Source organism: Perkinsus marinus (assembly GCF_000006405.1).
Source record: "Perkinsus marinus ATCC 50983 genomic scaffold scf_1104296960356, whole genome shotgun sequence".
Lineage (NCBI taxonomy): Eukaryota > Perkinsozoa > Perkinsida > Perkinsidae > Perkinsus > Perkinsus marinus.
Genome location: NW_003206187.1, coordinates 1 through 26,614, shown reverse-complemented (window position 1 = coordinate 26,614; position 26,614 = coordinate 1). Strand labels below are relative to the sequence as shown.

General features: G+C 49.0%; 10 protein-coding genes across 10 annotated transcripts; 3 read left to right on the top strand and 7 right to left on the bottom strand.

Annotated features, from left to right (window-relative positions):
* Positions 1 to 2,187: 2,187 nt before the first annotated feature.
* Pmar_PMAR016003 (conserved hypothetical protein) lies at positions 2,188 to 2,817 on the bottom strand (the record flags this gene model as incomplete). Its single annotated transcript, XM_002772831.1, has 1 exon — positions 2,188 to 2,817. One exon carries the CDS (start codon positions 2,815 to 2,817, stop codon positions 2,188 to 2,190), a length of 630 nt encoding a protein of 209 aa, XP_002772877.1.
* A 751-nt stretch (positions 2,818 to 3,568) lies between these two features.
* On the bottom strand, positions 3,569 to 4,057 carry Pmar_PMAR016002 (hypothetical protein; the record flags this gene model as incomplete). Its single annotated transcript, XM_002772830.1, has 1 exon — positions 3,569 to 4,057. The coding sequence occupies one exon, from the start codon at positions 4,055 to 4,057 to the stop codon at positions 3,569 to 3,571; it is 489 nt and encodes a 162-aa protein (XP_002772876.1).
* Positions 4,058 to 4,993: 936 nt separating this feature from the next.
* Positions 4,994 to 5,554, bottom strand: Pmar_PMAR016001 (hypothetical protein; the record flags this gene model as incomplete). The annotated part of the gene is made up of 1 exon (XM_002772829.1): positions 4,994 to 5,554. One exon carries the CDS (start codon positions 5,552 to 5,554, stop codon positions 4,994 to 4,996), a length of 561 nt encoding a protein of 186 aa, XP_002772875.1.
* Positions 5,555 to 7,005: 1,451 nt separating this feature from the next.
* Pmar_PMAR016000 (hypothetical protein) lies at positions 7,006 to 7,842 on the bottom strand (the record flags this gene model as incomplete). The annotated part of the gene is made up of 1 exon (XM_002772828.1): positions 7,006 to 7,842. One exon carries the CDS (start codon positions 7,840 to 7,842, stop codon positions 7,006 to 7,008), a length of 837 nt encoding a protein of 278 aa, XP_002772874.1.
* A 462-nt stretch (positions 7,843 to 8,304) lies between these two features.
* Pmar_PMAR015999 (hypothetical protein) lies at positions 8,305 to 9,054 on the bottom strand. The gene has a single exon (XM_002772827.1). It carries the CDS (start codon positions 9,030 to 9,032, stop codon positions 8,535 to 8,537), a length of 498 nt encoding a protein of 165 aa, XP_002772873.1. The 5' UTR covers positions 9,033 to 9,054; the 3' UTR covers positions 8,305 to 8,534.
* A 1,664-nt stretch (positions 9,055 to 10,718) lies between these two features.
* Pmar_PMAR015998 (hypothetical protein) lies at positions 10,719 to 11,306 on the top strand (the record flags this gene model as incomplete). The annotated part of the gene is made up of 1 exon (XM_002772826.1): positions 10,719 to 11,306. The coding sequence occupies one exon, from the start codon at positions 10,719 to 10,721 to the stop codon at positions 11,304 to 11,306; it is 588 nt and encodes a 195-aa protein (XP_002772872.1).
* Positions 11,307 to 15,244: 3,938 nt separating this feature from the next.
* Positions 15,245 to 15,837, top strand: Pmar_PMAR015997 (Elicitor-responsive protein, putative; the record flags this gene model as incomplete). Its single annotated transcript, XM_002772825.1, has 3 exons — positions 15,245 to 15,378; positions 15,420 to 15,665; positions 15,711 to 15,837. 3 exons carry the CDS (start codon positions 15,245 to 15,247, stop codon positions 15,835 to 15,837), a joined length of 507 nt encoding a protein of 168 aa, XP_002772871.1.
* A 543-nt stretch (positions 15,838 to 16,380) lies between these two features.
* Positions 16,381 to 24,641, top strand: Pmar_PMAR015996 (hypothetical protein; the record flags this gene model as incomplete). The annotated part of the gene is made up of 30 exons (XM_002772824.1): positions 16,381 to 16,541; positions 16,650 to 16,787; positions 16,835 to 16,896; positions 16,948 to 17,118; positions 17,284 to 17,457; positions 17,825 to 17,923; positions 18,059 to 18,150; positions 18,396 to 18,670; positions 18,721 to 18,800; positions 18,846 to 19,015; positions 19,064 to 19,157; positions 19,208 to 19,269; positions 19,310 to 19,386; positions 19,837 to 19,964; positions 20,013 to 20,068; positions 20,121 to 20,248; positions 20,444 to 20,511; positions 21,021 to 21,124; positions 21,169 to 21,326; positions 21,561 to 21,660; positions 21,706 to 21,804; positions 21,850 to 21,929; positions 21,982 to 22,026; positions 22,169 to 22,210; positions 22,261 to 22,393; positions 22,446 to 22,559; positions 22,607 to 22,727; positions 22,873 to 22,994; positions 23,042 to 23,182; positions 23,535 to 24,641. 30 exons carry the CDS (start codon positions 16,381 to 16,383, stop codon positions 24,639 to 24,641), a joined length of 4,401 nt encoding a protein of 1,466 aa, XP_002772870.1.
* A 366-nt stretch (positions 24,642 to 25,007) lies between these two features.
* Positions 25,008 to 25,418, bottom strand: Pmar_PMAR015995 (conserved hypothetical protein; the record flags this gene model as incomplete). Its single annotated transcript, XM_002772823.1, has 1 exon — positions 25,008 to 25,418. The coding sequence occupies one exon, from the start codon at positions 25,416 to 25,418 to the stop codon at positions 25,008 to 25,010; it is 411 nt and encodes a 136-aa protein (XP_002772869.1).
* Positions 25,419 to 25,540: 122 nt separating this feature from the next.
* Positions 25,541 to 26,476, bottom strand: Pmar_PMAR015994 (conserved hypothetical protein; the record flags this gene model as incomplete). The annotated part of the gene is made up of 5 exons (XM_002772822.1): positions 25,541 to 25,765; positions 25,820 to 25,934; positions 25,983 to 26,110; positions 26,161 to 26,232; positions 26,282 to 26,476. The coding sequence occupies 5 exons, from the start codon at positions 26,474 to 26,476 to the stop codon at positions 25,541 to 25,543; spliced, it is 735 nt and encodes a 244-aa protein (XP_002772868.1).
* Between the last annotated feature and the right edge of the window lie 138 nt (positions 26,477 to 26,614).

Sequence of the window (26,614 nt, the reverse complement as noted above, 5' to 3'; positions counted from 1 at the left end):
ATTATCCCATGATATACGGAACTAGGGGAAGATCCGATCGCCTCACGGTTCATCTCTGCAGCGCAATTGCTAGCGAAGCGACGCGACATCCGCATGCTGACTTGCGTCTCCATCAACAGCCGTTATTTACCGAGGGACCTTCGAGATACAGGTGAGTCGCTACTTAAAGAGGCGCGTTTACAGGACTTTCCACAAGATCTACGCCAGCCTTGATTTTGGTTGGCATCAGGAATACGCCACGTCTCGTAGCAAGTAATATCGTCAGGCAACTGCTATAAGCATCAGCGCTTTCGGCATGGCGTACCGTCGCCTCCCATTTGCTTTGACTCGGATGATCTCGCAGCTGGCAAGTTAGATAGAGACTACATGATCACGCGGCCATCGGATATTCCTATGCCGTCCCTCGCTCGAAACAAGGGGAGGAGTCGATGATTCTACAATGACGGTGGCAATGACTAGGCACGTTTCAAAGAACTGGGTGCCCTGCTACAGTAGCGAACCTGCATGCATGCCTTGTTGACTTCAGTACGAAAGACCACTAGACCAGGTACTGCTGCCGTCACTACTCTTCACTAGTGGTCGTCGTAATCTGAGGGGTCATACAGCTGGGTGGTAGCAGGCAGACAGTCCTCGAGCGGTACTCCAACGGCTTGACGATTTTTTCGATACCTCCCATGCCGACCAAGCCAGCTCCAGTGATCTCGACTGGTCCATCCTTCGAGAGCTCATACTTTTGCCTCTACACGATCTCTTTTTATCGTTGTTTGAGGCGCTACTGTCCCCCAGCACCATACCACTCCCTGACTACATCAGGTGCTCTGATGCCGGCCCGTCTACCGTACAGTGTGTCTCGTCTCTGAGATGATGGGAGCGTTTTTGGAGTCCTACGCTCACTCAGTCCGTAGCAACGGCAGCTCCCTCGCCTAGTGGCAGTGGTAGCTCTGGAACGATGTACCACTCCGGTACGGTTCAGATTGGTCCACTGATAGGCTGCTATTGCCGATCTCACTCACCCTCTCGCCTTCTGACCGCCATCCATTCAAGCATGTTATTATCAGTACTTTGATCAGCAGAAATCCGTCCGTGCTGAGCGCCTTCAACCACTGCTCGGTTCGATGGACAGCCCAACTACTCTGCGCCCTTCAATTCCTCCATGACTGTGGAATGGGCCATCGCGACGTTAAATGTACCAACATATTGGGGCTAAGGAGGCTAATCTTGGTCCGCAAAACCTCCCCATTGTAAAGGAGCGGATTCGATGATAATCATGATCAAGATGGGCGGATACTTTGCCGTATAGCATCAATCATTGGATGGACAGGCTGCGATGGGCGGCCTCGATCGATGTTCCTGACCAGGAACCTATCCTACTGTCGGATGCTCGAGGGCAGATCTTTTCTGGATCAAGCTGATTAGAGACTATGGGAGTAAGCGTTGGAGCACAGGTAGACTTCGTCCACTTGCTGTGATAATGGCCATGCTTTCAAACAATGGGTGAAGACGAGTACAGTGATTGCCAGTGGGAGGCCGAAGAACTCCAGGATTCACAGGTCCGCAGACACCATCTTTGATGTGGCGGCGGAATCATCCAATCAGCTACGCGGCCGGGCGGTAGTTGAGACCCGCTGCCTCTAGAGTCAGAGATGGTTTGGGAAGTGGAGGCACCGCAACGCACGACCACTTACTGCCCGAATTCTCGTGGGCGAACTCGGAAGAGTTGTTAATATCGCAGAGGAGTAATGATAGGAGGCCTCGAAAATCTCGGGTGATCATGTTGAGCAGGAAGAACAGCGATAGTCGACTAATGTGGTGCTCGCCCATCGAAGTTTCATTGTGTATTGTAAACCACTAGGGACCCCTCAGCATCACTCTAATATTCCACTCACGTATCCACAGCCCTTACGGGTATTTCTTTGGATGACGTGCTCCCAGCACTAATGGTTCCATACCACTTTTCCATGAGTTACATGTGTACGGTACCCAACTGAAGAACCTACGGAGCTTTGCATCTATTACAATTGTAACGTATCACTAGTAACAAAACGCGGTGGTTCCAAGGACTTGGAGAAAAGAGTTTCGCGGAATATCAGTTCATCAAGAGAAAGCTCTGGCTTCTTGTCATCACGAGCCGTAGTACTGCACAACAGGCAAGCGAGACAAACGAAAAGGGGAAGATCAGACCGCTGCTTAGTTCTTGCACTGATCAGGAGACAAGTCAAGGTTGAGAGCACCAGCCATTGAAACCTTGAAGACATTGGTGTTAGCGTTGTAACTGCACTTCATGAACTCAGACAACTGCTTGGTGTTCATGCCCAAAGATTCGGCCAACTTGATGAGATCAGCATTATTCCAGTCGGGCTCGACCGTAGTGCAGTCAGACTCCATAGTGTAGCCAATGTTCTTGGCGTTGATCATACCGGCGACATCGAGATCGAACGAGTTGTCGTGGAGCTCGACACTAGCAGGCATACCCATAGCGGAACCACAGTACTCACCCTCGGGCTTCTTGCAGCTGGAGCTAGGGCTGCCAGCGGTAGTCTGGGAAGGGGTGGTAGTGGTTTGCTGACTCTGAGCGGGAGTAGTCTGCTCCGAGGAGGCAGTGGTAGTTTGCTGCTCGTTGTTGGAGGAGGTAGTAGTAACAACCTCAGAGGGAGTGGTAGGCTCCATGAATTTGGTAGTTGCCTGAGGGGCGATAGTAGTCGCCTTGGGGGCAACGGTAGTCGCAGCAGGAGCGGCAGTAGTGGTGCTATCATCAGAGCTGCATCCAGTCAAGGAGACGGCAATGACCGCACTGGCAACGGCAGCGATAAACTTCATCTTACGCACGATAGAGACAAGAGGAAACAAGACTATCTTCTGCCCACGGGCTCTTTTAGCTAACATGGGACAGGCTTTGTGATGTATGTATCCCTTTGTGTGTGGCTCTCTCCACTTGCACCTTGTTACCTAGCAATGGGGCCTTTGGTATTGATGCCGTAATGGGACTGCAACAAGATGTAATGTGAGAAATCGATCTCTCATCTATTCCAATTCGACTCAAGTTCATGGTGCACTCTTGCTTGTGAACTTGTCGAAAGGCAAACTCTATAGAGTAGAATCTTCTCTCTTCGCCCGACGTTTGCTTGCTAACCGTGAGAAGGTTGATTTGAATTTATAACAAATTGGCATTGGCAATAAAGTTGGTCGATCATGCAATCCTATCCTGTCCCAGCTCCAATCACATCATATCCCGTCTACCTTACATTTTTTGGGTAACTAACTTCAAGCGTCTCTAATAACTCGCGTTCATCGCCTGATGAGCCCATACTGGAACCTCTCTGTGTGTTTCCCCTACACACCAAACCATTATAAACTATTCGTTCAAAGTCACACCTGGTACAACCACTATTAATACAAACACAACTCCCTATCGGATGCGTAGTTGACAGGACGAGTAACTAACTGTCAATATACAATGTACAATGCTGCGACTGCAAAGCGCGAAGAACGCGCCAACTGGAATAAATAACAGGAGGAGGGAAGAATAGAAAAGGTACTGCGAAGGCAGAGATCACAACCGACTGAACTCTTAGTTGGAACACTGATCGGGAGTCATATCCAAAGAGTGACCACAAATCTGAGTAACATCGAGAGTGAAGACGTTGGAAGTAGAGTTGTAATCACACAACATCATCTGCGACAACATCGAAGTCTCCATTTGAGCAGACTTGGCCATGGCCTCGTACGAGGGATTAGTCGAGTCAAGGACAAGAGCAGAGCAATCAGAAGACATGGTGAAAGGGACGTCATCACAGGACATCTGACCAGCGAGGTTCATCGAGAACTTGCCATTGTTGATAGTAACATCAGCCGACTGACCCATGAAACTACCACAGTACTTGCCAGTGGGCGCCTGACAGGTGACAGAACCAGTAGGGGCACTGGTGGTAGGCTGAAGGAAGCCAGTAGTAGGGGCCACAGTGGTTGCGGGAGCGGAAGTAGTGGTGCTATCATCAGAGCTGCATCCGGTGAGGGAGACGGCAACGACGGCACTGGCAACGGCAGCGATGAACTTCATGTTGATATAGGCTATTGGTAGAGTGGAAAGGATCCGCAGTATAAGAGCGTTGCAGTGTATAGCTTAATTCAGAGGAGACAAGCTTTGTGCCGCGCGCCAGTGCAGCGAGCACAAAGAGAGTCTCAATGGAACGGTTGGAGATGGACTGGAATCGGCTGATTCAGTGTTTCCATGGGACATTCCTATCCATGACTCGTATACATCACGGTGGTTCCGATGAACCAAAGTCGAATGAGAATCAGAACAGAACCTCGAATGCACGCATGCGCAAAGTACAGCTTGTCTATATCTTAATCGCGATTCGAATTGGGAGAAAAGTCTGATAATGGGGTGTGGGTTGGGATGGAGGTTCTCGCTACATCTGGAGCGTTAACCATTCAAGTTAGCAATTTATCGACTCGTTGCGGTCCGCAACTTGCGGAGACTATGTCAATCAGGTGGCGGCAGCTGGTGCTCGCATAAAATGCATTCAATGCATTGCATTGCGTCCTACGCCATTCAAAACTTCCTGCACGCGCTAAGAGAGTCCAAGCTGGTATCCAATCGAAAATGTTACGGCGTGTGGACCCCGGAAATCCAACCGGCATTGGCTAACTGCTAGCACTCAGAACATACTGAGTTTCCCCACCATGGCGAGCCTATAAGATGAATCGAACCACTCAAACTCAGCGACTCTTATTGTCCAATATAAAGAAAGAGGAGCGGGGCCACACGGCAGAGCATAACGCTCAAATGGTAGAAGTCCTACAAATGAACGATGTGATGGATGCATCAGTGACACATGGTAGCACTGTACGATCCACGCAGTAGCCGAACTACACACCTCAAAGAAAAACAGCAGTACAGCCGAAGCTGCCTGCCAGTAGTGTCTAAGCCGACACATGAATAAATCACAGACAGATCGGGATGAGGACAGATAGCACAAAACACGAACACTTAGTAACCATGATGTTTCTTACTGTTCTCGGGTTCGCAAGCATCATGAGTCATGCTTACCGAAACTTTCGGCTTCCAGTCCAAGTGGAAGCTATCACTAGAGAGGCTGTAAGTGATAGTAAGTATTTGACGGAGCTGATCCGTAGTAAGGCCAAATTCTTCGGCCACACTGTCCATCGCTCCACTGGAATAATCGGGCTCGAAGTCCTTGCAGTCGTATATATGGAAGGGTACGTTCTTGAGGTCGACCTTAGACTCATAGTTGAAATAGAACACGTGTTCCTCAATGAGGATTCGAGCCATATCGCCGTTAATCTTGCCACAGTACTCGCCAGCGGGCTCACCGGAGCAGTAGGCATCATCTCCTCCGCCATGAGAGGACGAGGGAGTGTCGAAACCATCGGCTGTTGTAGGGGCCATGAAGTGATCATCCTTGCCACCAGTAGTGAACACCGCAGGGACTGTCGTAGGAGCAGCAGTGCTGCTACTATCGCTAGAACACCCTGCCAGAGACAGGGCGATTGCAACGGTGCATAAACAAATGTATGAGAACATCGACATGGGAACAACGGATAAGAAATGAAATCAACAACTGTATAAGATACTAAGGTACCCACAGAGCTGATCACGACCGCAACAGAACTATAAATCACCGATGAATTCATCGATCCATATCCTCATAGGTATATATATAGCTTCGCAAGACCATGGGACAATCGCCACAACTAGTAGATATCCCGTTACAGCTGTATGTGATGAGTGTCTCCAATTATAATGTATCACAATAACCTTTCGCAACTGTGAGCGCACGTATTGTCTAGACATGGCAATGGCTGGAGCAACTGTTGTTGAAATACTGTTCTCCTCGATAGCAGTTCGAAACGTTTCTCTGTTTGGACATCTCTACTTCACTCTTCGTGTATCAATCGATGTGGATGCATTTCGAAGTTGAAGTGAAGTAGATGCCATGCGGGACATTGTTTTCTCCTTTGATCCGAATACCTCCCATGATAGGTAGCGGAGCATAACGCTTATAATACCCGCGGATCAACTTATGCTTACTAAGACGTGGAACTACCGACCTCGTCTACACTACGCCTTTTAGAGGTGTATTTGGCTCTTGGTGAGATCAATCCCGTAAGGCGGGGCAGGTATGCTACCACCCCGAGATATGTCTAAGTAACTCTTAATCGAACGAACTCTCGCTTGTGGGGCCGATATGCCATCTCGGGACCTTTACGTTGGCATAAGCAACTATGTCAATGACAGAAGATATGCATCAGTTCCAAGATAGCATATCCGACCCTTTAGCGAGATCGGACTTAGTAACGGCGAACTTGGTCTTCAAGAGGGGTAACACACATTGTGCAGGAATCGTCACGTAGCGACCGCGATTATCATCAGGACCGTCTCGGATTGATGCTTACAGTGGTCTCCGAAATGAATTCCAGTGAGTAAGCTACACTCTATTGTGTAGAAGATAGAGAGAGAGGCAGTCTCCTGAGCGAATTAAAGTGAGTGAGATTTACATTTCTGCATATGCAACTGTGATTGGAACTGCTGCAGTCGGCAGTGGCATCAGTGTCTTTGATACCACTTCCACCAACAGCGCTGACAATGCAATGGATCAATGAATCTGATCAAGCTGCAAGAGGCATCTCTAGCTTGACCCGTATTTTACTCGAGATTTACCACAGAGTTTGCAGCTATTAGGAATCATAGTTTGACCTCATCAAAACTCAAGAACTCCAGGTTCCAAGATAAGGAATGAAAAAGAGGCCACACGGCAGAGCGAAACGCTCGAACAGACGACTAAAGGTCCTCGAGATAAAACCTGCAAGAAGATACCAGTGGCACATGACCGGACCATGAGATCCACATGGAGATCATGCTAGGAACCTCTGGGAAAAAATACCGAGTACAGCCAGTAGTGCTTCGTATGTCGACTCAGGCACAAGAAAAGTGTCAGACAGATTCACTAAGCATAGCAGACAGGATAAAGAACAAATGATTTAGTAACCGTGATGATCATGACCATTCTCGGGCTCACAAGCATCGTGAGACATGTTCATTGAGACACTTGGCGCCCATTCCAAGTGGAAGCTATCACTAGAGCGACTATAAGTGATAGTAAGTACCTGACGGAGCTGATCTGTAGTAAGACCAAATTCTCGGGCTAAACGATCCATCTGCCCACTCGAGTAATCAGGCTCGAAGTCCTCACAATTGTACAGATGGAAGGGTACGTTCTTGAGGTCAACCTCGGACTTGTAGTTGAAGTAAAACACGTGTTCTTCAATAAGGATTCGAGCCATATCGCCATTGATGTTGCCACAGTATTCGCCAGCAGGCAGACCCGGACAGTACACATCATCGCCTCCCGAATGAGGAGTCATCGTGGGAGGATAGAAATCATGGTCTGTGGTACCAAAGTCAGGACCTGTTGTATCATAATGATAACCTGGTGTATGATCATGCTCGTTCCCACCGCCACAAATATCATGAGTCATGGTAACCGAGATCTTAGACTCCCAATCTAGGTGGAAGCTATCGGTGGGCAGACTGTAAGTGATAGTTAGTGCTTGACGGAGCTGATCCGTACTAAGGCCAAACTCTCGAGCTACACGGTCCATCTCGCCAGTCGAATAATCAGGTTCAAACTGCTTGCAATTGTGTATGTGGAAAGGGATGTTCTTCAGATTAACCTTCGACTCGTAGTTGAAATAAAAGACGTGCTCCTCGACAAGGATTCGAGCCATGTGACCGTTAATAGCACCACAGTATTCACCAGCGGGCTTGCCGGAGCAGTACTCGTCATCTCCATCAGGATAATAAGTAGTAGGAGCCATGAAATGATCATCTCCACTACTAGTCGTGTACGTAGCCGGAACCGTAGTAGGAGCACCGAAGCTGCTAGTATCGCCAGAACATCCTGCTAGGAATAGAGCGAGCGACAAAGCACATAATCCTCCGTATGAGAACATGTATATGGTATTAATGTATGAAAACAACAACTGAATAATAAAACAAGGCAAACTTTTACATCAGCCTTAGCCCGAGCCTATAACGGGGTAACTCCGGAAAACAGCCACGATATTTTAATATCACTACATCACACTGAATCTGGTGCCACCAGAAACTTCTACTGCAGCTATTCACTTCAATTAGTAGCTGATATCTAGTGTGACACATGTCTCCATCCACCTTGTGTCACCACCATTATAAGCTCTCCCAAGATATACAAATCACTAGGACTATACATTGTGCGAGTTACACCTCCTCCCACGTAGGGTCAACACCACACTTGTTTCTAATTTGATTACGATCGATCCGACTATGCAATCAGAATGGAGTTTAGTTTGCAGATGAATAGGCTGATGCGGAAGTGCCTCCCTTTATTGGAAGGCTCTTCTTGCCTACATTGCCGAGGGAAGACGAATAATAGTAGCAGTCAGATAGACTAAGAAGCATTATATACAAACTGATACTTGTGATGGTGAGTAACGGGACTACTTCTCGCCAAAGATGGCGCGCTAAATCATCACTGACCCTTAGTGAGATTCAGAGAAGTAGTCGGTGGATAAGTCACGAAGAAACTGTCGTTGTGGACTGAGTAAGTGATCGAGAGATCCTTGTTCAACTCAGCGGTTGTCGTCCCGTGCCTGTTCGCTGCAGCAACTACTTGATAATTACTATAGTCAGGTACAAACACAGTGCAGTGATGCATGTAGTAGGCAACATTACTGATAACATCACCAGAGGGTATACTGATGGAGAATGACTTGGACTTCACAGTCACACTACCAACGAGGCCTTCATATTCGAAGTAGTACACCCCGCTCGGCGCTCGACCACACATAACATCACCAGTTGAAGTAGAGTTGCTACCGAGGCTACTTAAGGAGGCGTCAATGGGTTTGTGAGTTGGCGCGAGAAACGATTGACCTTCCAAAGAGCCCTGCTCAATGACCGCACGGTCAGTGCAACCGGAGAGCGATAGTGCGATCATCGCACAGCAGAAGAGCATTGCTGAATACATACGTGAATATTAGAAGAAACCTATTTTGGAAGAGCAAGTACAATTCCTGACCTTCGAGCCTCCATCCGAGGAGAAACTCCACCCTTGATAGTTATTTGGGCGATTCACAAACATTAACGCCTCTCCTCCCCGGAAGCCCTACGGTCAGTTCAAACCGATAAATCAGCATTTGACCGCCACCTCGCTGACCAGGAACTTTCGCCCCAGCTGAAAACATTCCCGTAGTTGACCAGTCAAACGATATAAAGTTAGCAATTGCTCTCGAGAGCCCCCTCCCGAAGGAGACAATGTGTTGTGCAACAGCCTCAGCGCGTGAACGAGGCCCACCGCCAGGCGGTGACCGCCTACTCTACTATGCAGACTTACTAAGGCCGACTCACGCGCCAATGCTGTCTCTGCTATGTAAGCCTCCCATGGCGACAGCCTCCCGATTGTCCAACAGAATTTTGAGATTTGCTGATCCTGACTAGGTGTCGAAAAGTTTAAAACTTTTCGACGAAAACTATTACAGATCCTGTTTGACAGGGATATTGAAAACGAGCAGCCTCACGATCGAGAGCATCTTGGGGAGCTAGAGCTGAGGAATACACTAGGGATTTGAGAACACTTACAGTTTCTTGAAGTACGCTTAGGACGTTAGTTACCGTTACCTGCCCATACACTCCGCGCGTTTCACTTTGATCAGCCTTGCACGCGTGCACATAGTCTGACATTTGAAACTGGCAACACCTGCGCTTCGTTGAAGCTAAATAGCGTAGGGGTAGGTCACCCCTGCGCAGGTTATAGTGGGTAGGGATGGGTCTACGATTGCGAGATTGGATAGTGGCAGATACTCCTGATTGTCGTGGTTCAATGGTTGCAACTACACTGTGTAGTGTACACACTATATAGAGCTCACGATGGGTGCTTCCGTCCTACTTTTTGTCTTAAAACCGCACGGTTGGATATTTTCAGCACGATGAGAGTATGCCACAATGCTACGAACTCTGCTATTACTACCCGACACTCTACAGGAGGTAAGTTCAACCAGTCTGTCTTCTCCTGAAGAATGAGAATTATCAGGATTCTTGCTCGAAATCGGCTCTACATCACACTGGTCTTCCCGAAGCATTTCATGGGTTCTTGGAGGTGCTTCGTCTCTCGATCTCAAATCAGCTCACTCAGGAAAATTCATTCTACCATCACATTTCTACTATATTGAATACCCCGTGTGTATTCGGAAAAGATGTACCAGTTAACGTCGACACTATTCGGAGTGGCTGCCAGCGTCATACAGCTCTTTAGAGGATCATCTCGGTCCTTCCTGAAAGGTTTATATTCTTTACGTCCTATCTATCCGCAAAAGTCATATGTCTTCTATATTACATGGGTATACAATAAACTACGCGTGCTAGGCGAATGGAGGGAATCAACCCAAGAAAACATTCAGCCAATGATGGAGAATCTTTCCTGATAGTTAGTGGTCCCCTAAAGGGAATGTCCCTGGGACTCCCTTTTGTGTCCAATAGCTAAGCTTTTTCGGCTAGTAGTAATATAGTATTTCTGTATTGGGATGTATACGTATTGCAAGTTGGAAATCGGTGCTCAGAGTATGTGATCATCAAAATGATGGGTTAAGTGTCAATTGAGATGAATTTTTTCTTGGATCATTCTGTTATATTCAGATTCGAGTTGTTTTTCTTCGATATGAAGTTCTTCGCTGTTGTTGTTTCTGTCATTGTCGCTCTCTCTTTGACTGGGTGCAGCGATGATTCAACGACTACTGTTGCTCCTACGACTGCTAATGTAGTTACTACGGTTGCTGCGAAGGCCACTACTGCATCTTCTATTGAGACTACAACTAAAGGTTCCTCCCTCCGTAGCACATCTTCTTCGGACGATGGGACTAAGGGGTCGTCGGGTGATGTTACTACGGGTTCCTCTGGAGCTGCGACTACTACTGCCAGTAGTGGTGGGAGTTGTTCGGCTACTCCAAGTGGGAAGTATTGCGGAAAGTATATGCTCTTTAAGGGTACCGCTACTATTGATAATGGGACTTTCGACCTTGCTGTAAGGCCCTTGGTCAATATAAAGGGTGTTGACTATACTATGGTTGACTGTACCGACTTCGAGCCTGATTACAATGATCCTCAGATGGTGGAAATGGCTGATACGCTCGGTATGACACCTGACGAGCTTCAACAGGCTATGTCAGTTACTTATGACGAGTCCAACGATACCTTCGACATGTCTATGGATGGTATATCTCTGAATCTCTCCAAAGACCAATGCTAAAGGGCATGGTTTGTGTGGAGGATCGTTTTGACTTTTAAACTACTATGTTGAGAAGTTTGCTCATATGTTTATTGTTGTTCTCTGTTACTTGTTGATGATGTATCTTGAAACTATGGAGATTTGTCACGTAGAGTATGATCAGGTTTGCGTTGTGTATATACCTGTGAGTGTAGTGGTTAACATGTGGTTAATGCCGAATTATGATGGAATAATAATCGAGTCTCGCCTGTGTGAGTATAGCGGTAGATAATGTGCGTATCGAGTCAAGCAGGAACGTGACGATATACGTTTCCATTCCATTTGATAGTTGATGCGCGAAGGACTTTCGCTCCTGGCAAGATCAATTGTTATGGGGTGGGGCAGCTATGCCATAAGCGCGAGATAAGCTTCAGTGTAAATTACACTGTGTAATCCTGGAGAACCGAACGTTAGTACAATCAGTTTCTTCAGGCTTTGGTACAAGCAATTCCACAGGGTGGGGCCGCTATGCCCCCACTCTGATATATCTTAGTAAAATCGATTTGGTACAAGCAATTCCACAGGGTGGGGCCGCTATGCCCCCACTCTGATATATCTTAGTAAAATCGATTTGGTACAAGCAATTCCACAGGGTGGGGCCGCTATGCCCCCACTCTGATATATCTTAGTAAAATCGATTTTTCCCGGCAGGGCGGCTATGGTCTGTGAATGAGTAGCAGAAGACAGGAGCGAGCAGCAATCCTACAATCAGCATATGCAACCGCGGCATCCGCTTCCTTCTCAACGATTTCTCCTGCACGCTATATTCTTGATTTGTTGAGTTTCGTCCATCGAGATGGCAATTCACTCGTAAGGGATTCCGATACATGCATGGCCAACAAAATCTGGTAGATCGTCTGCGAGATGTCGAGACTCTGGTTGTGGAGCAGCAGGAACGTCTTGACTGGCTACAAGTAGCTGTGCCTCATTAGCTAATGCTTGTTGGGTTGTCGTTGTGATTAGGAGCGCTTCAGCGAAGCACTAGAAATGATACATCAATGTGAGAAGCGAGGGGCATACGTAGATGAAATCGAACTCAAGTTTCAAGCACATGAGGACGCAACAGATGAGGTAACTGTTGTACAGATCGACTGCGAGATCAGATTAAATAGCAACACGATGTGAAAGAGAGCAGATGTACTATGTTACTGTCCAGGTCAAAGAGAGGCTCTCAGAACTAGAATCCGACTTCTCTACTTGGAATCGAACAGCCGTTGATACTGGAGATGAAGTGACTGAACACCCTTCCAATGACAAGCATTTGCCCGTTTCAAGGTGGGCATGCAGCTACCCGAGCTTAATGTGGTCATCGAAGGGTTGGAGATAATCAAAAAGACTACTTCCAAGCTCGTTCGGCGTCGAGAGCAAGATCTACAGAAATCAGATGCTCGATTCGAACGTCTGGACACGAGGCTCAGTTACCTTATGAGCAACGCATCGCAGTTCACGAGCTTTCACAGCAGGCCACGTTGAGCGATCCTGCTGTTGCTGCAACGACAACTCGACAACAGACACATGCCCCGTCATCGAGGCATGCGAGAGGCTTCAGGGTGAGATAAATAAAATGCACACAGTAAAGATACCGAACATTGAAGCCAAGGTGTCAACTCATGTAATTCGTCGAAGATATGATGAATCACACAACTCCTGCAGCTTAGCGAAACGGCCAAGCTGGCGGAAGACCTTCGAACAGACATCAAACAGCTTCGAGGGGATGTCGACGGGTTGATCGAAGGATCCGGACACCGTGCTGCGACTTTCAAAGCAATGATCGACCTTGGACAACAGAACCAAATACTACAAACCCGCAGAGAAGTAGGATGTCTCTTTGGGAGTTACTTATGATGCACGACAGTCTCATCTGTCGACGGTCGAAAGCGAAATTGAATATCTCAAAGGAGAGATCAGAGCTGTGATAGAGAAGCAGTCGCAGCCAAGTGAGTACTCTATGCGTTGAGGAAGACCAGCTCCAATGCCAAATGCATCTAGCGTGTTGGATCCTTCAACCGCTGTAACACTGATTCTGTCATTCTGTATTGCAGTTGATACACCCGAGTCTGTTGGTCTATTGCGAGCAGAGCTTCAAAATCGAATTGAACGACTCACGCGTGAGCATAGGCAGGAGAACTTGGACATTCGCGCTCAATTGCGCGGGTTGGTGGACCTGCGAGAAAGTTTCGCTAGGTGAATGCGCCGTAGCATGAGTGTCACTTTAGCCTGCCTTCTAGTCTGTCAGAGAAGTACGAAAGTCTAGCCGAAGGAGACCAGCCAGGACATAACTCTCACCGGGCTCAGCAACCCAATGAATATAGATCCAGCATTGCGATAGAACTCAGAGGCCTCCATGAGCAGGTTGAAGCGATCTCTTTGAAGATGCGTATGATGCAATCACCGGCAGCCCTATAATGGAATCGGGGAACGTTATCCGTTCTCGATCAGATGGAATTGAAGAAGCGATCGAGTCTCTACGGAAGACTGAGTGGCACACTGGTTGTACTCAAGAGAACCGCGAAGTCCCCATGCAAACGTGAGAATAGAAATTTCCTAGCAGTCGCTCGTGGAGGTGGTTGCCAGGCTTACAGAATGCCAACCTGGGGAGAATGCCGCCGTTACGAATACACGATGCCGTATGCACGATACCTCGACAATTGATGATCAACCCGGTGAAGTTGTGCTGAGCAGAGTGCCAGTGAATAGAGAGAGCGGATCGTCTGAGGCACGTGGGACCATCACTGTCTCCGTGACGGAAGAGGCTGTGACTGCGCTCTGGGCGATACGTCGTGATGAACTCCTCACCAACGACCAACTGATCAGCCCTTTATTCTCCGCTCTCGGCTGTGACTTCCACTTCACTGCTACTATCAGCCTCGAGGGTGAGATCGGCTTGTGGCTGATCCCTTGTTGCAGTAGCGAGGACCTAGTCTGTGACCTGTTCGTGGTGAACGCTGAATCGGGAGATGTGCTGGCCACTCACACTATTTGGATCCCAACCTCGGTGGATCAAGCGGGCACAAGGTTCCCGTGTACGATCGAGGTGAGCAATAACGCTCGTAATACTAGCAACATCGTTGTTTCAGGAGGTTCTGAACAACTCAGTCGACTCAAGTCTACTCTTAGGTGGCCGCATGAGAGCTAATCGCCCATAAGCTTGCTAGCTTGAGTGTTGTGTTTTAAATGCTAGGGGACCCAGGTTTACTTTCAGTAGGAGTATAATGAGACGCGTAGAGGAGGAATCGTCTAAGATTATTCGCTTCCTTCTATTGAACGGCAGGGCTTGTACCTCATCTTGGACTACACTTCGTAGTAGCGCAACACAACAAAGTGTATTCAGCAGGAGAAAGTTATTCAAATTCAGAGACATCATGAAGTTTTTGTTTTCGTTGATACCGTTTGAACGGTATCACTCATGTGAGTTGTTCCCGGTCGGTTAACGGTTGACATGTTGATTGAGTTGGGAATAGTTGGGCAGTAGCAAGGAACCTTACACTTTGACCAAGGCATCAGACGTAACGAACATCAAAGACCTGTGTCCTGAAGTCTACAAGGTAAACACTAAAAGGGAGTTTGGGGGAAGCCTCGGGAGTAGAAGGGGAGAGGTGCAGTGACTGTATTGTTGTCCACCTAATCCGAGCTCTCTCCAGTGGCCGTTAACAAGCGGTGAGGTGAGTCGACTATCTCTGTGCATGGATGTATTATATCGAATCAATCGGCGTGCTCAGTAGACTTTCAAGAGCCTACCCAGGATTAGATATCCCATGTAAACCTCGATCTTGAGAGCGCTTTCAAAGCTCAGGAGAGGTCTATTGAACACCCCAAATTTATGCGACGAACGAAGATCTTTCTGCACGCGAGCCCACGTGCACGGGAAGTTGGCGCACGCCCAGGGTGTCATCATATAGCAGTCTCTAGGTTAAGTTATTATGTCAGCATCATTGGCACAGTATGGGCCTGGATCGACCATTACAGTGCATGTTAACTATGCTCGGGACTTGTATGATACTGAGCTCTTCGGGGCCATGGACCCCTACTGCCTTGTCATATTAGGAGCACTCCAGTAAGCCGGCTTCACTACTAGTGCTAGTGATGGGGATACAGGTACCGTACAGAGACGAAGAAGAATGCGGGCAAATACCCTACGTGGAATCAGCTGTTCAGCTTTCATTATAATAACGAAACTGTCCTACGTTTTGTGGTCTTTGATAAGGACACGATATCGTCGGATGACACTGTGGGGGAGGCGGTGGTCTCTCTAGTGGCAATAGCAGACAAGGGAGGGGACTGGACAGGGGACTTGCAACTGTATCGGAAGAAGAACAAATCCGCTGGGGCCATCAATGTTAGGTAGTAGATAGGTAGTTATAGAGTATCTTGAGGTTGCGATGGTAGGATACAGATGACGCCCAGTGGTGGGTATAAACCTGTAGTGCAAGCCCAGCCTATTGTGGCTGCACAAGCCAAGCCCATAGTTGCTCAGCAGGCGACGGTACTACCTACATCCATTACTCTCAACTGAGTGAAGGTCTTTCACGCTCAGATCGTACCGCCACCCCAGCCTATAGTACAAGGGCAAGTAGTAATACCTCAGCAACAACAACAACAACAACCTGTGATGATGATGGCACCACCCCAGCCCATGGGGTATGCTCCTCCTCCTCCTCCTCCTCCTTATCAGCCTACAATGATGAGTAGTTATCAGCCTATGTACTCGCCGCCACCACCCGTTGCACCGTACGGTCCTCCTCCCCCTCCTCCTCCACCGCCTATGTACGCTCCTCCACCGCCTCAACAGCCCTACTACTACGGGGGTTGGCGAGGAGAGTAGTAGGAGGTTCTTGCTATGTTCGTGGGCACGGGGTGTCTGCGTTATGGTATCCTATTCTGTCGAGGAAGACACTTTTTGTACTTGATCTGTTTTGAATGTTCCTCTGTAACACTTTCTATCCCCTATAGTGTTGAGTCCACGCCTGTTTCTGGAGTTCCTGTGGGGCGGAAGGCGTCGTAGTGGTGGTGGATGGGCTCGCTTACTCTCATCGTTGAGCAGTAGTCACTTTACTTTATGAAGGCTTTCTTGCGGCGGGCCCTAGCACTCGGAGAGTCCCCCACAACCAAGGCGATGAATCTTAAACGGGAAGGCAACGCCCTTTTTAAAGAGAAGGAATACGATAAGGCAGCGGAGACCTATGCACGGGCTTGCCGATTGGCTGTTGACTCTAATTTGTACTACGGGCTGAGGGGTGCATGAAGGTCACGAGGGCAGTTGTGTGCCAGAGTGGAAATCATTCGAGGAAGGACTAGGGTGGTGGACTACTTTGTGCTCATCGTCAGGATCCTCACGCTCCGTTGTAACTGGGCGTTGTGCCTACAACGGTTGGGGGACTATATAGGAGCCCTCACAGTGATGGAGGAGACAGCGGTGGTCTGTTCGGAAGATGATTGTAATGCTAACCCGAAATACCTTTACCGGTAGTGGCCCGGGACGGGCGGCTGTGTATGAGCTGGTGGGGTTTTAGGAAGGCTGTGTGTTTACGGCATATATACGAGGACAAGTCAGCGGGGTCGGAGGAGGCGTTGGGTACTTGGGTGGATGGATGGATTCACAATGGATGGCATTGCATCTTTTCAGATGGTGTTGAGCCTAAGGATCTTCTATACAAAGCTAGAGAGTGCCTGCGAAAGGCTATAGCGCTGTGCCCACAGGATAAGGCACTGAGGGAGGAGTTGAAGACTGTGAAGGGGTTATTGACTTCATTGGAATGTAGTGAAGGGAGGAGTAATGCGGCGTTAGGCGGCAAAGGTAGTATAAGGGGAGGAAGTAGTAGTAGTAGTAGTAGTAGTAGTAGTAGTAGTAGTAGTAGTAGTAGTAGTAGTAGTGGTAGTGGTAGTAGTAGTAGTAGTAGTAGTAGTAGTAGTAGTAGTAGTAGTAGTAGTAGTAGTAGTAGTAGTAGTAGGCCCTTGTTAGGTTTCGATCTGTATCCGGACAAGCCGGACTGGGATGAGGCCAGAGCCGCGGCGGCGGCAGCAGCTGAGTCGCGGGAGGCTGTGCCTGTGAATCCCCTGCCCGAGCGTTATGGCGCTGAGTACTGGCAGGAGCGGCGAGAGAAATGGTTAGAAGGATGTCTGTTGGGCCAATCGGGTACAAGGGTCAAGTTGATTCTATCACAGTCCGGAGCATTCTATATTATTCGTGAATGTTGGTTATTATAACTGTCAAATTAAACTCCTAAACTTTCAAATAAACCGCGTATTAGACTAATTTTCTTGGTATTTCATCAAAGCCATGGGTAAAATGTTAACTAAGAAGGTAGAACATTAACCAAATTGGTAAAAAATCAAATTCGTCGGTGAAAAATTACCTTGACCTGGAAATGCTGTAGATTCTGAGCTGTTCGTAATCTTGCTGCGCCGGTTGAAGTGCATTTTCTTTGTATTTATAGATAGGGATAGATGTGCTTACTGACCTTGGTCCCGACTACGAGTTCCACGTTGTGGTCTATTGGTAGGCCCGGTCGACACGGTGTCCAGCGATGAGGGCCTTGAGGGCAACGTGGCGAAGGATAAGGATAGTGGATGGTTCAAGTGGGGATCTCGAGACAAGGATGGTGAGAGTAGGGGGGAGGGAGATCTACCATCAGACGTTTCCCATATACCCTCGCCTTGCTGTCAATGTTTCGGTCAGAGCTTTCAACACCACGTTCCGTGATCGTGTTGTGGGTATAGTTGTTGCTCTTGTTCAGCCCTAGCAGATGTGATAATGGAGATGTCGGGGCCGTATACACCTTTGCCGAAGCCCTTTAAGCTCTCTGTGGCAGTGAAGGTCGCCAATGAGGTATGGGCTGAAAATGGCTACTAGCCCTGTCACCAAGAGGAGTCTATGATTGACCTCATTGTAGTTAGAGTAAACCACAGTCTACTAGTATGTACTTTATACTTGTATAGTTGCCAAGTCATCATTGTTCAGTATAGTTGCTGAGAGGAGTGTTTCACACGTTTTCGGATACACCCTAGATCCTAGGAGGAGGAGTTGCGTTCCCCAGGCGTATCTTAGGTTCATCCGTGTATGATTCAGTATAGGTCAGTATGTTGTCACCCTTTGGCTCACCCGTCAGCAAGGATGAGGTAGAGCTCCAGCCTCGTCGTTGGTCTAAGGAAGAGTCCCCTGCCCCTAATGAGCTCACCTACGAAGTTGATGGTCAATCCAGCACAGACGGCAAGTCTGATGATGGTGACGCCGGTCCGACTCAGCGGTCGAGTCGACCTGCTATATCGCCCAGGGGCCTCTTCTATATGGCCCTCTTGGCGCTACAGTACGGCAGTCAGCCACTCATCACCACAACATTCACGCCGAGGTAAAGGTGGGGAGGAGGAGGAGGAAGGGGATAGTGTGTCTGGTTATCAGGACTATACCGTCGTCGGCGATTGTTACTATAACCGAAATTGTGAAGTTTTTCCTGGCGATCGGGCTCATGTTTGCTGAAGGTGAGTAAGTAGTAGTATTACGGATTCCAGAGCAGAGTTTATCAGGGTCCGCCTCGAGCGCCTTGCAAGGATGGACATTACGTGGCAGTTTTTTAGCGGCCGCTCTTCCTGCGATGAGCTACTCTATGCAGAATATATGCATCCAGATTGCCTTCCAACACCTCGACCCCCTTGTTTACAACCTGGTCAATCAGACTAAGCTCCTCTCCACTGCTGTAATTCACTCGTCAGTGGCGCCCTGTCTGGTCATTCATCACTCTTAGCTGTTGACTTATCTCTTCCTTGGCAAACGGCAGAGTCGGCATCAGCTATTTGCTCTTGGAATGCTCTTCGTTGCGGCCGTTATGATCAGCATTGGTGGGTTCTCTCTCGAGCTCAGCGTAGTGTGATAAGTGAAGTTTTGTCAGGTCAGGCTTCGGAGCCCCCGGAGGCCCAGGGCGAACGAAACCCTAGACTGGGACTCATCTGTGTAGAAGTAGAATACTCCATCTATGCTTATCGTGTCGCAGGTTCTAACTGCTAGCGCGCTATCGGGTGTCGGAGCATCTATCTCTGAATTGGCATTGCAGACATATAGTCGGAATAGGTGAGGATCTCCTACACTCTTACGATGAGTGGGCACACTGCGGTGGCGGTGGGAGAACTAATTAGATCTGGAAAGAGGCCTATCTAAGGGTTGTAAACCTTTCCAATCTCAAATTCAGCAAGTGAGATTTGATTTTCGACGAGTGAGAGGAGTTTCTCCCGGAATGAAAGTTCAAATTCGAAATGAATGTTCGATTTACTTCTTCCACTTGAGATTGAAAAAGTGTAGTTTGAGTGACGTTATTATTTGCCTTGCATACGTCATTACATCGGGATCTCGGCAGTGTGGGAAAATATGCACATGGTCAACTTGGACGTGTGTTGTCGACAATATAAAAATTCTTGGAAATTTCGGAAAACACTACATCAATCAGTGTATCACTAATGAGGGAACTCCTGAGCTCAGCTTGGGGGAGGGAGTATATATTCCAACACTGGTCCTTCTCTTTAGTTTCCTTTTCTCGGCTGAGCTAGCAGTATACTCAGTGATAGCCATCTCGACAGGGGAGCTCTTCAAGGAAGGTCACCTCCCCGCGGTTGGCTTAGCCCTCCAGACCTGGACTATGCTCATACCGATTTGTAAGCACCCTTTGTCTTCGCTCGATGTAGTCCCTTGCTCTCCTTCAGTTACGGCGGCTATGGGCGGCATCTTTGTTGGTCAGGTCACCAAATACGCTGGCAGTGTGAGTGGTTAGGGATGACCGTTGTTGTTGTTGTTATGGCTGGCCTTGTCAGGTCCAGAAGGGTTTCTCTATTATAGCAGGCATCATCTTTACGGCATTCTTGAGGAGTGTGATATTATACAAACCGCTGACGACTGAGTTGATCCTCTCGGCACCTCTGACTGCTGTTGCTACTTACATGTGAGTATCTTCGCTGCGCACGTTGCGATGGAGGACGCGCTTCAGGTACGCCAAATACCCGTACAAAGCGCAAGGACGTGGTAGTAGTAGTAAAGAGTAGAGTAGCCTATTACCGTCTACCAAGAACAACTATCGTCCTTCAACTCGAGTGCGCTGTCTTCATAAGTACGATGCTCGTGTTGTGTGAGTATTCAGGGTATTGGCCAACACGCCCCTCCTCATTTTACAGAGTGCTCTCTGCAAAATGACGACGCGCCATAATGGTGGTAGAGAGCGGAAGATTATCGTATGACTCAATGGTATCACAGTAGTGGTCGTGATAGTCATAACTGCGCGATCACTACTGTGTTGGCTACAGTTCAATAGTCTGTGATGGTGCAGCAGGAGGGAATTTCAATGCTGTCGTCGTTGTTGTTGTGGTAGAATGCGAGAGAGGTTCATAGATGTTCTTCTCTATCTGCCATGTCATTCTAGACCTGTTCCGTATGACCTTGCTAGGGTTTTCATATATGCCACTCCATGCTGGGTTTGGAGGTCCTCAGCAAGAGCCCCTACTACTACTACCACCACTTCGGCGTCGGAGGAGGCGGTGGCAGTCGAGGGTCGACTCTCCTGCGCAGTCGGAGAGTACCGCCGAGTGCCTTGATCCGTCGTGCTAGGGCTAGCCTGATGACCTCGACACTATCACTAGGCCCGGCAGCGGCACCTGGGTGTAGGCTCACCGCCATCAACAACAGTTGAGAGCATATACGGGGCTGTTGTTGTTGCTCAGACCAACGTGCAAGTAACGTGGAGCGGTCGAACAAGGGTATGGAGAGGGAGTGGGTTAGGAAGGCTATGTCGGCCTTCCAACGGCAGCTCAAAGAGCCCGACCATGTAGATCTGGTAGAGGCAGGGTCCCTTCACTGTGGTGGCCTCAGGTTTGGATAAGACGCCCAGAGGCCCGCAAGCAGTTTGGACTGTCGGACTGTGACCTCGACGACCTGGCATCCTTCCACAAGCAGAACCCATACGAGTCGGATGAACAGTCGTGGACCCTCTACCGGTTACCTGATGTTATACAGTGTGCTAGGAGAAAGTGAGGGTTTCTTTGGAGGGAAGTGGATAGTAAAGATCACGCATGAGTGTGTCCTGCTCGTATAGTTTTGTATTCGCCTTGTAAACGTATATGAGTGAAATAACGGCGAAGGCAGACGAACGGTCATTGGTGCAAAGGGTAGTGTGAGGAAATATATATGTTCTAATGGTTTGCCTATGCTCCACGAGGCTTTTGCTCTATTCTTGAAGTATGTCTATGATCTGTATTGGATAGGTACAAGTCCGAGGAGACCATGGCGATCCGCTACAAGCACTACCTCGAGTCGGAAGCACACAAGAGTCGTCATAGGCTCAACATCTACGGCATGGATGATGTACGGTAGAAGGGTTCTTCGCAACTGCCATGATGATCCTGGTAGGTATGGGACGACTCAGCTGAGGAGGCAGAGTCTACTCCCTCTCTAGCAATATGGAGGAAATGGTCGGCGAGTGACAAGGCCATCAGTGGCGCAGCGAGTGTGAGGTTGGCCTTGAGGACTCTCCTACTATCTGGTCTTGGCTAGGTGTGGCAGGGTCTGCTCTCCAATGTTGGTATTGCTAGCATAAAGTTCATAGTGTGGATCTCGACGGGAAGCAGCGCTGTGTGAGGAGCATCGTATTGATAGTATCCTTCGCAGTGCGGCGGGTGTTGGCAGATTCGCCGATCTGATGCATTCTGGAGCTGATGTTGCCAACTATGGGTACCGGTATAGCTCGCTGTTGGCTAGTTTTGGGAAGGGACGAGATATACACCATCCGTGAGGGAATGTATTCAGTGATGAATCTTTAGGTTGGCGGCGTTAGATACGGATATGGTCGGCAACGTAACATTGCGGCTGACAGGTCTTTTTTCATCCTCACTGCAGTCGGTGGTATGATACCGATGTAGGCCCTCCCTTGTCAATGAATAGTGTATTGTTGTTGTTGCCTATGAGGTACACGGCAACCAAAGACCTATTCTCCCATTACTATAGCAGTATGATGGTGTCGTCACTGCCCGCCACAACGGCTACTTCTACGGCTCTTGGTGGGTCGATGCTGGGCTTGAGCTCAGGCATAGCTCTACCGGTAAGTGTAGTGGCTCGAGAAGGCGCTGCTGAGATCGGGGTATTCCTTTCAGGTTGGGATGTTCCTCGTATCGGCGTCCCTGGAGGCACTTGCGCTTAACGAAGCATATCGAGAGCTCCGCCAGCAGAATGTGGCCCTCTCTGAGGCGATTCGATCAGGAGCCGACGTGAGCCTCTCAGTCTTGCTCGGTCGGCAAGTCCTCAGTATTGTCAGGTCATGCCAGTCGCGACGTTTCTGGAGGCTGGCAGTGGTATCCTTGGTGCTGCGATAGGGATAGTGGGAGTGGTACGTGCCCCTATCGCTTGTCTCTGCCCTTCCCTAGAGGCTCGTTCAGGTCGCCTCCTATTGCCTTGCATCTCCCATACCGGACATGATGGCATCGTTATTGATGTCTGGGGTCGTCAGTGGGGTTGGAGCCTATCTTCTCAGAAGGAGTAGCTAGGTTTCGTGGTTGGATGTTGGTGATGGATCTCCCCTAGGCACACAGCTTCTGCTTGGGGCGACCCTCCCAAGTGATGAAGTTGAGATGGTTATTCGATCACTAGAGGCCGACCCAGTAGTTGTCGGAGTCTATGATGTTAAGACGGAGCTGGTTGGCACGGTACAGCAAGAACACCAACCGTCTTTTGGCTACTAGCTCAGCTTTAGACGACAGCTCGATTCAAGGCTGAAGTTGAGTTTAACGCAGAAGCAGTGACGAGGCGTCGGTTGAAGATAACCCAGGCTAACGAGGCCGTGACGAGCCCAGGGCCGACGTATCGGGCGCTCTGGCCGTACGGAAGGGCATCGGTGAGAGTTGCTTATACTTTGCAGTTGTGGACGGCTCCCTCGCCCCTCAGGATGATCCCATTGATTGTGTGACAGCGTCAATGAAGGCAGCCTCGTCAGGCGGCCCTTCCAGCGCAGAGGATTGGCTTATGCGGAACGACGCGCTGTTTCTGCTGGCGCTGACAAGAGAGCTCAAACGCTTAGAGCGACTGATAAGAGATAGTTTGCCTGCCAATAAGTACTCCTACGTTCACATCGACCTAGAGCCTTGGTGATTGTGTTACTATTGCTATACTCGTAACATTATTAATATCAACATTTGCATACCTCTAGTGGGAGTTCTCCGACTCACTTGTTGTTGTTGGGTTGATAGTTAGTCGGGTGTTTCACCGATGATATTCTCGAGTTACATTTCGAAGTGTTGTCATACTTCAAGCAACGCAAGAAGAAGAGTGCTCCTTCCGCACCCCCATGCCTCCACACTCTCAAGGACGAGTATACTCTGCCGGCGGTCCTGCGGACGAATAAAGGACTTGTTCGTGGAGTGTGGTTGTCGTTCGAGGCACTCGATTGGTTCACGCCCCTTCCTAGAGGATCAGGGGAGCTGAGAGATCTCCTCATCACAGCCTTTGAGTTGGAGAAGATCGCCACTTTCAGAGCCGGTATGGACATTAACCCTCAAGTGGAGCGGATAGGGCAGGGGAGTTACTGCCAAGTGGTGGCTGACGACTCTGTGGCTTTGCGAAGGATGTCATCGAGAGAGACTGAACGACTGCAGTTGCGGTTCCCCGAGATGATGATGAGGGCTGCCGACCTTGGCGTTACCGGACGTGTGTACGGCTATGGTTGGTGTCGTCAGCATATGGGCGGTCGAGATCACAGTATGTGCCTCGTACAGGAGAGACTAGTCCCTGTCGAAAGCCTCTCGGAGATAGATGAGGACCAGCTGTTTGAAGTGGTCACTAAGCTTTCTATATTGACCTTTCATAACGATCTTAAGTTGGACAATATTATGAAAGATCCTCGAGATGGCTCGTTGAAGCTGATAGACTTCGATTTGGTCTCGCCGGACTGTCTCGTCATCCCCGTTACAGCATCACAGAATATCATCATCAACTGCAAGGAGGATTTCCCCAACTTCTCTGAGAACGCGGTAGAGTTCAGAGCATATTATGACTACTTCACATTCTCTCTCACATTATCGGGTGCCTCACAGCTATACACTTTAGTGCTCAATAGACTCATTGCTCTGGGCAGAAGTCTCAAGCCGTTCCTCGAAGGAGTAGTTGCAGTGTTATCGACCGGTCAGTTAGCCGCGCCGCCTTTTGAAGCCCTGGTGAGGGAGAAAAGTATCAACGCTGTCACTGTGAACATTTTCGACCTGTATGGCAACGCGGTTGCTCACGGTATGAACGAGCCGCCTGAGGGGGCATTCCAATTGATCGAGTCCAACGGCGTGTACGCTTTCCGTGAAGAGTGAGCCGTATTGCTCTGGTTGGTGTGTGATACTGTGACGATTTCCCACAATCCATTACATGTTGTGTTGTAAGTTGTTCGATCCCCCATAGTGACAACGCAACATGAATATACAAACACTCGACTCCAAGCTTCAATGACTATAACGGATTAGCTCACTCTTAAGATTGCTGCTAATTGGGCTGCTTTCACAGCTTATGACAACATCGCTATGATTAATGAGTAAACTTGAACTCCGAACCTCGTACATAGTCCGCCAAGGGCCGCTACCACTACTACTACAACGACCAAATGATACAAATAAGACCCTGTAGATCACCACCAGACATACTGCCGATGCTGATAACCGTAATCTTCACTGTAGGGGTCTTTATAACGGCTCTTCCTGGCCTCCTCCCCCACTACTATTAGGGTCCACAGCGGGAGTTGACGTATCAGCCGCCTCGGGGGTCGCTCGATTCTGTTGTTGTTGCTGTTGCTGCTGCTCATATTCACGACGTAGCATCTGGTGAACAGCCATGACTTGCTGAGGTGTTATAATACCCTGGGGCGACACAGGCATATTCAACGGCTGCTGTTGTTGGATGTATTGATTGTTGCCAGGACCAGTAGCTGGCTGTGATGCCGATCTTGGCTGCTGCTGTTGTTGCTGCATCTGCATGGCAATTTCAGTAGCCGATAAACCTGGACCGCCAGTGGGAGAGTGTTGCTGTTGTTGTTGCTGATAGGCGGCATACATGAGATAAGGAGGAATGGGCCCACCAGGGTTAGCCGCTGACATGTGTGGTGATATCATACCTTGATCAGCTGCATACATCTGTTGAGATGTATACATAACTTGAGGAGGGACAAAGCCCATACTTGTAGTATAGTTGAGACTCTGCTGGCCCATGTTACCACCACTCAAGCCACCCCTCTACCAGATGCCGCCGCGGCGGCAGCAGCCCGCGGTGAGCTATTAGGGTTCCAATAGCCACCACCACCACCTTTTCCTTTCCCTTTGCCTTTACCACCGCCCAGAGCACCAGCCTTAAAACGTTGGTTATGGGCCTTCTGGCGATTGATCACCGAGCCAACGTCGAAAGTACCGTTAATAACGTCATTGAGGAGGTCTGCACAAACACGAACCTGATGGATGAGGAGCCGACGATGAAGGATGCCGACGACCATAGACGATAGTACCGCATCAGCCGTGCCAACAATCTTCGCCGAACGGGGACTTGTTCCATCTTCTACGTCGACTGGTTGGAGTTGCACCCTACAACCGCTACGACGGCGAATTTCATCCAATACGCAGCTGCAGACACGACAATGACAGGGAGGAGCTGAGGGTCCTACTACTCACCCCTGTGGCCCGATGACGGTCCCAACCTTATCAGCAGGTACTTCAACTGCACCCTCAACATCATCTACGTATATACACTCACACGGTTCACAGGATAGGACGACTCCCTTTAAATGGGCAACTGCGGCCTGTGAAGTGGAGTGAACAACAAAGGCAATTCGGGTGAGAGCCTCCTTACTTCAACCGATTCAGCGGTAGCGGTACTGAGCTTGAAAGTGCTGAAACCCTGCTCGGAAGTAGTCTGATCAACCTAAAGAGCCACGGGGTGGCACCAAAGCATACCCCAATAGGAGCTGTACTTGGACAAACGTGCTGAACTCCTCCTTTAATCTCTTTATAGTCTCCCCTCCTCGACCAATTGCTTTACCAACTGCCCTCTGAGGAATCTTCATCTCCCTTGTGAACTCGGCATTGCTACTGGCCCAACCACCCCTAGGATGAGGGGCATCGTTACTGGCCTCTCCTACGGACGTCATTGTTGCCGCCATAGACATCATCTGCCGTTGCTGTGGGGACTGATTATATGACGAGGTCATTTCGATGCGGCCAGTACGTGGTCCAAAGGGCAGCAGTAGAGAATCGGGAGATCCCGAACTGCTATGACCATGTCCTCTCAGTTCAGCTTACCCCTC

What these genes read in the sequence shown, in the direction of transcription:
- Pmar_PMAR015999 (XM_002772827.1), bottom strand. Translation starts at nt 9,032, where the DNA reads ATGTATTCAGCAATGCTCTTCTGCTGTGCGATGATCGCACTATCGCTC.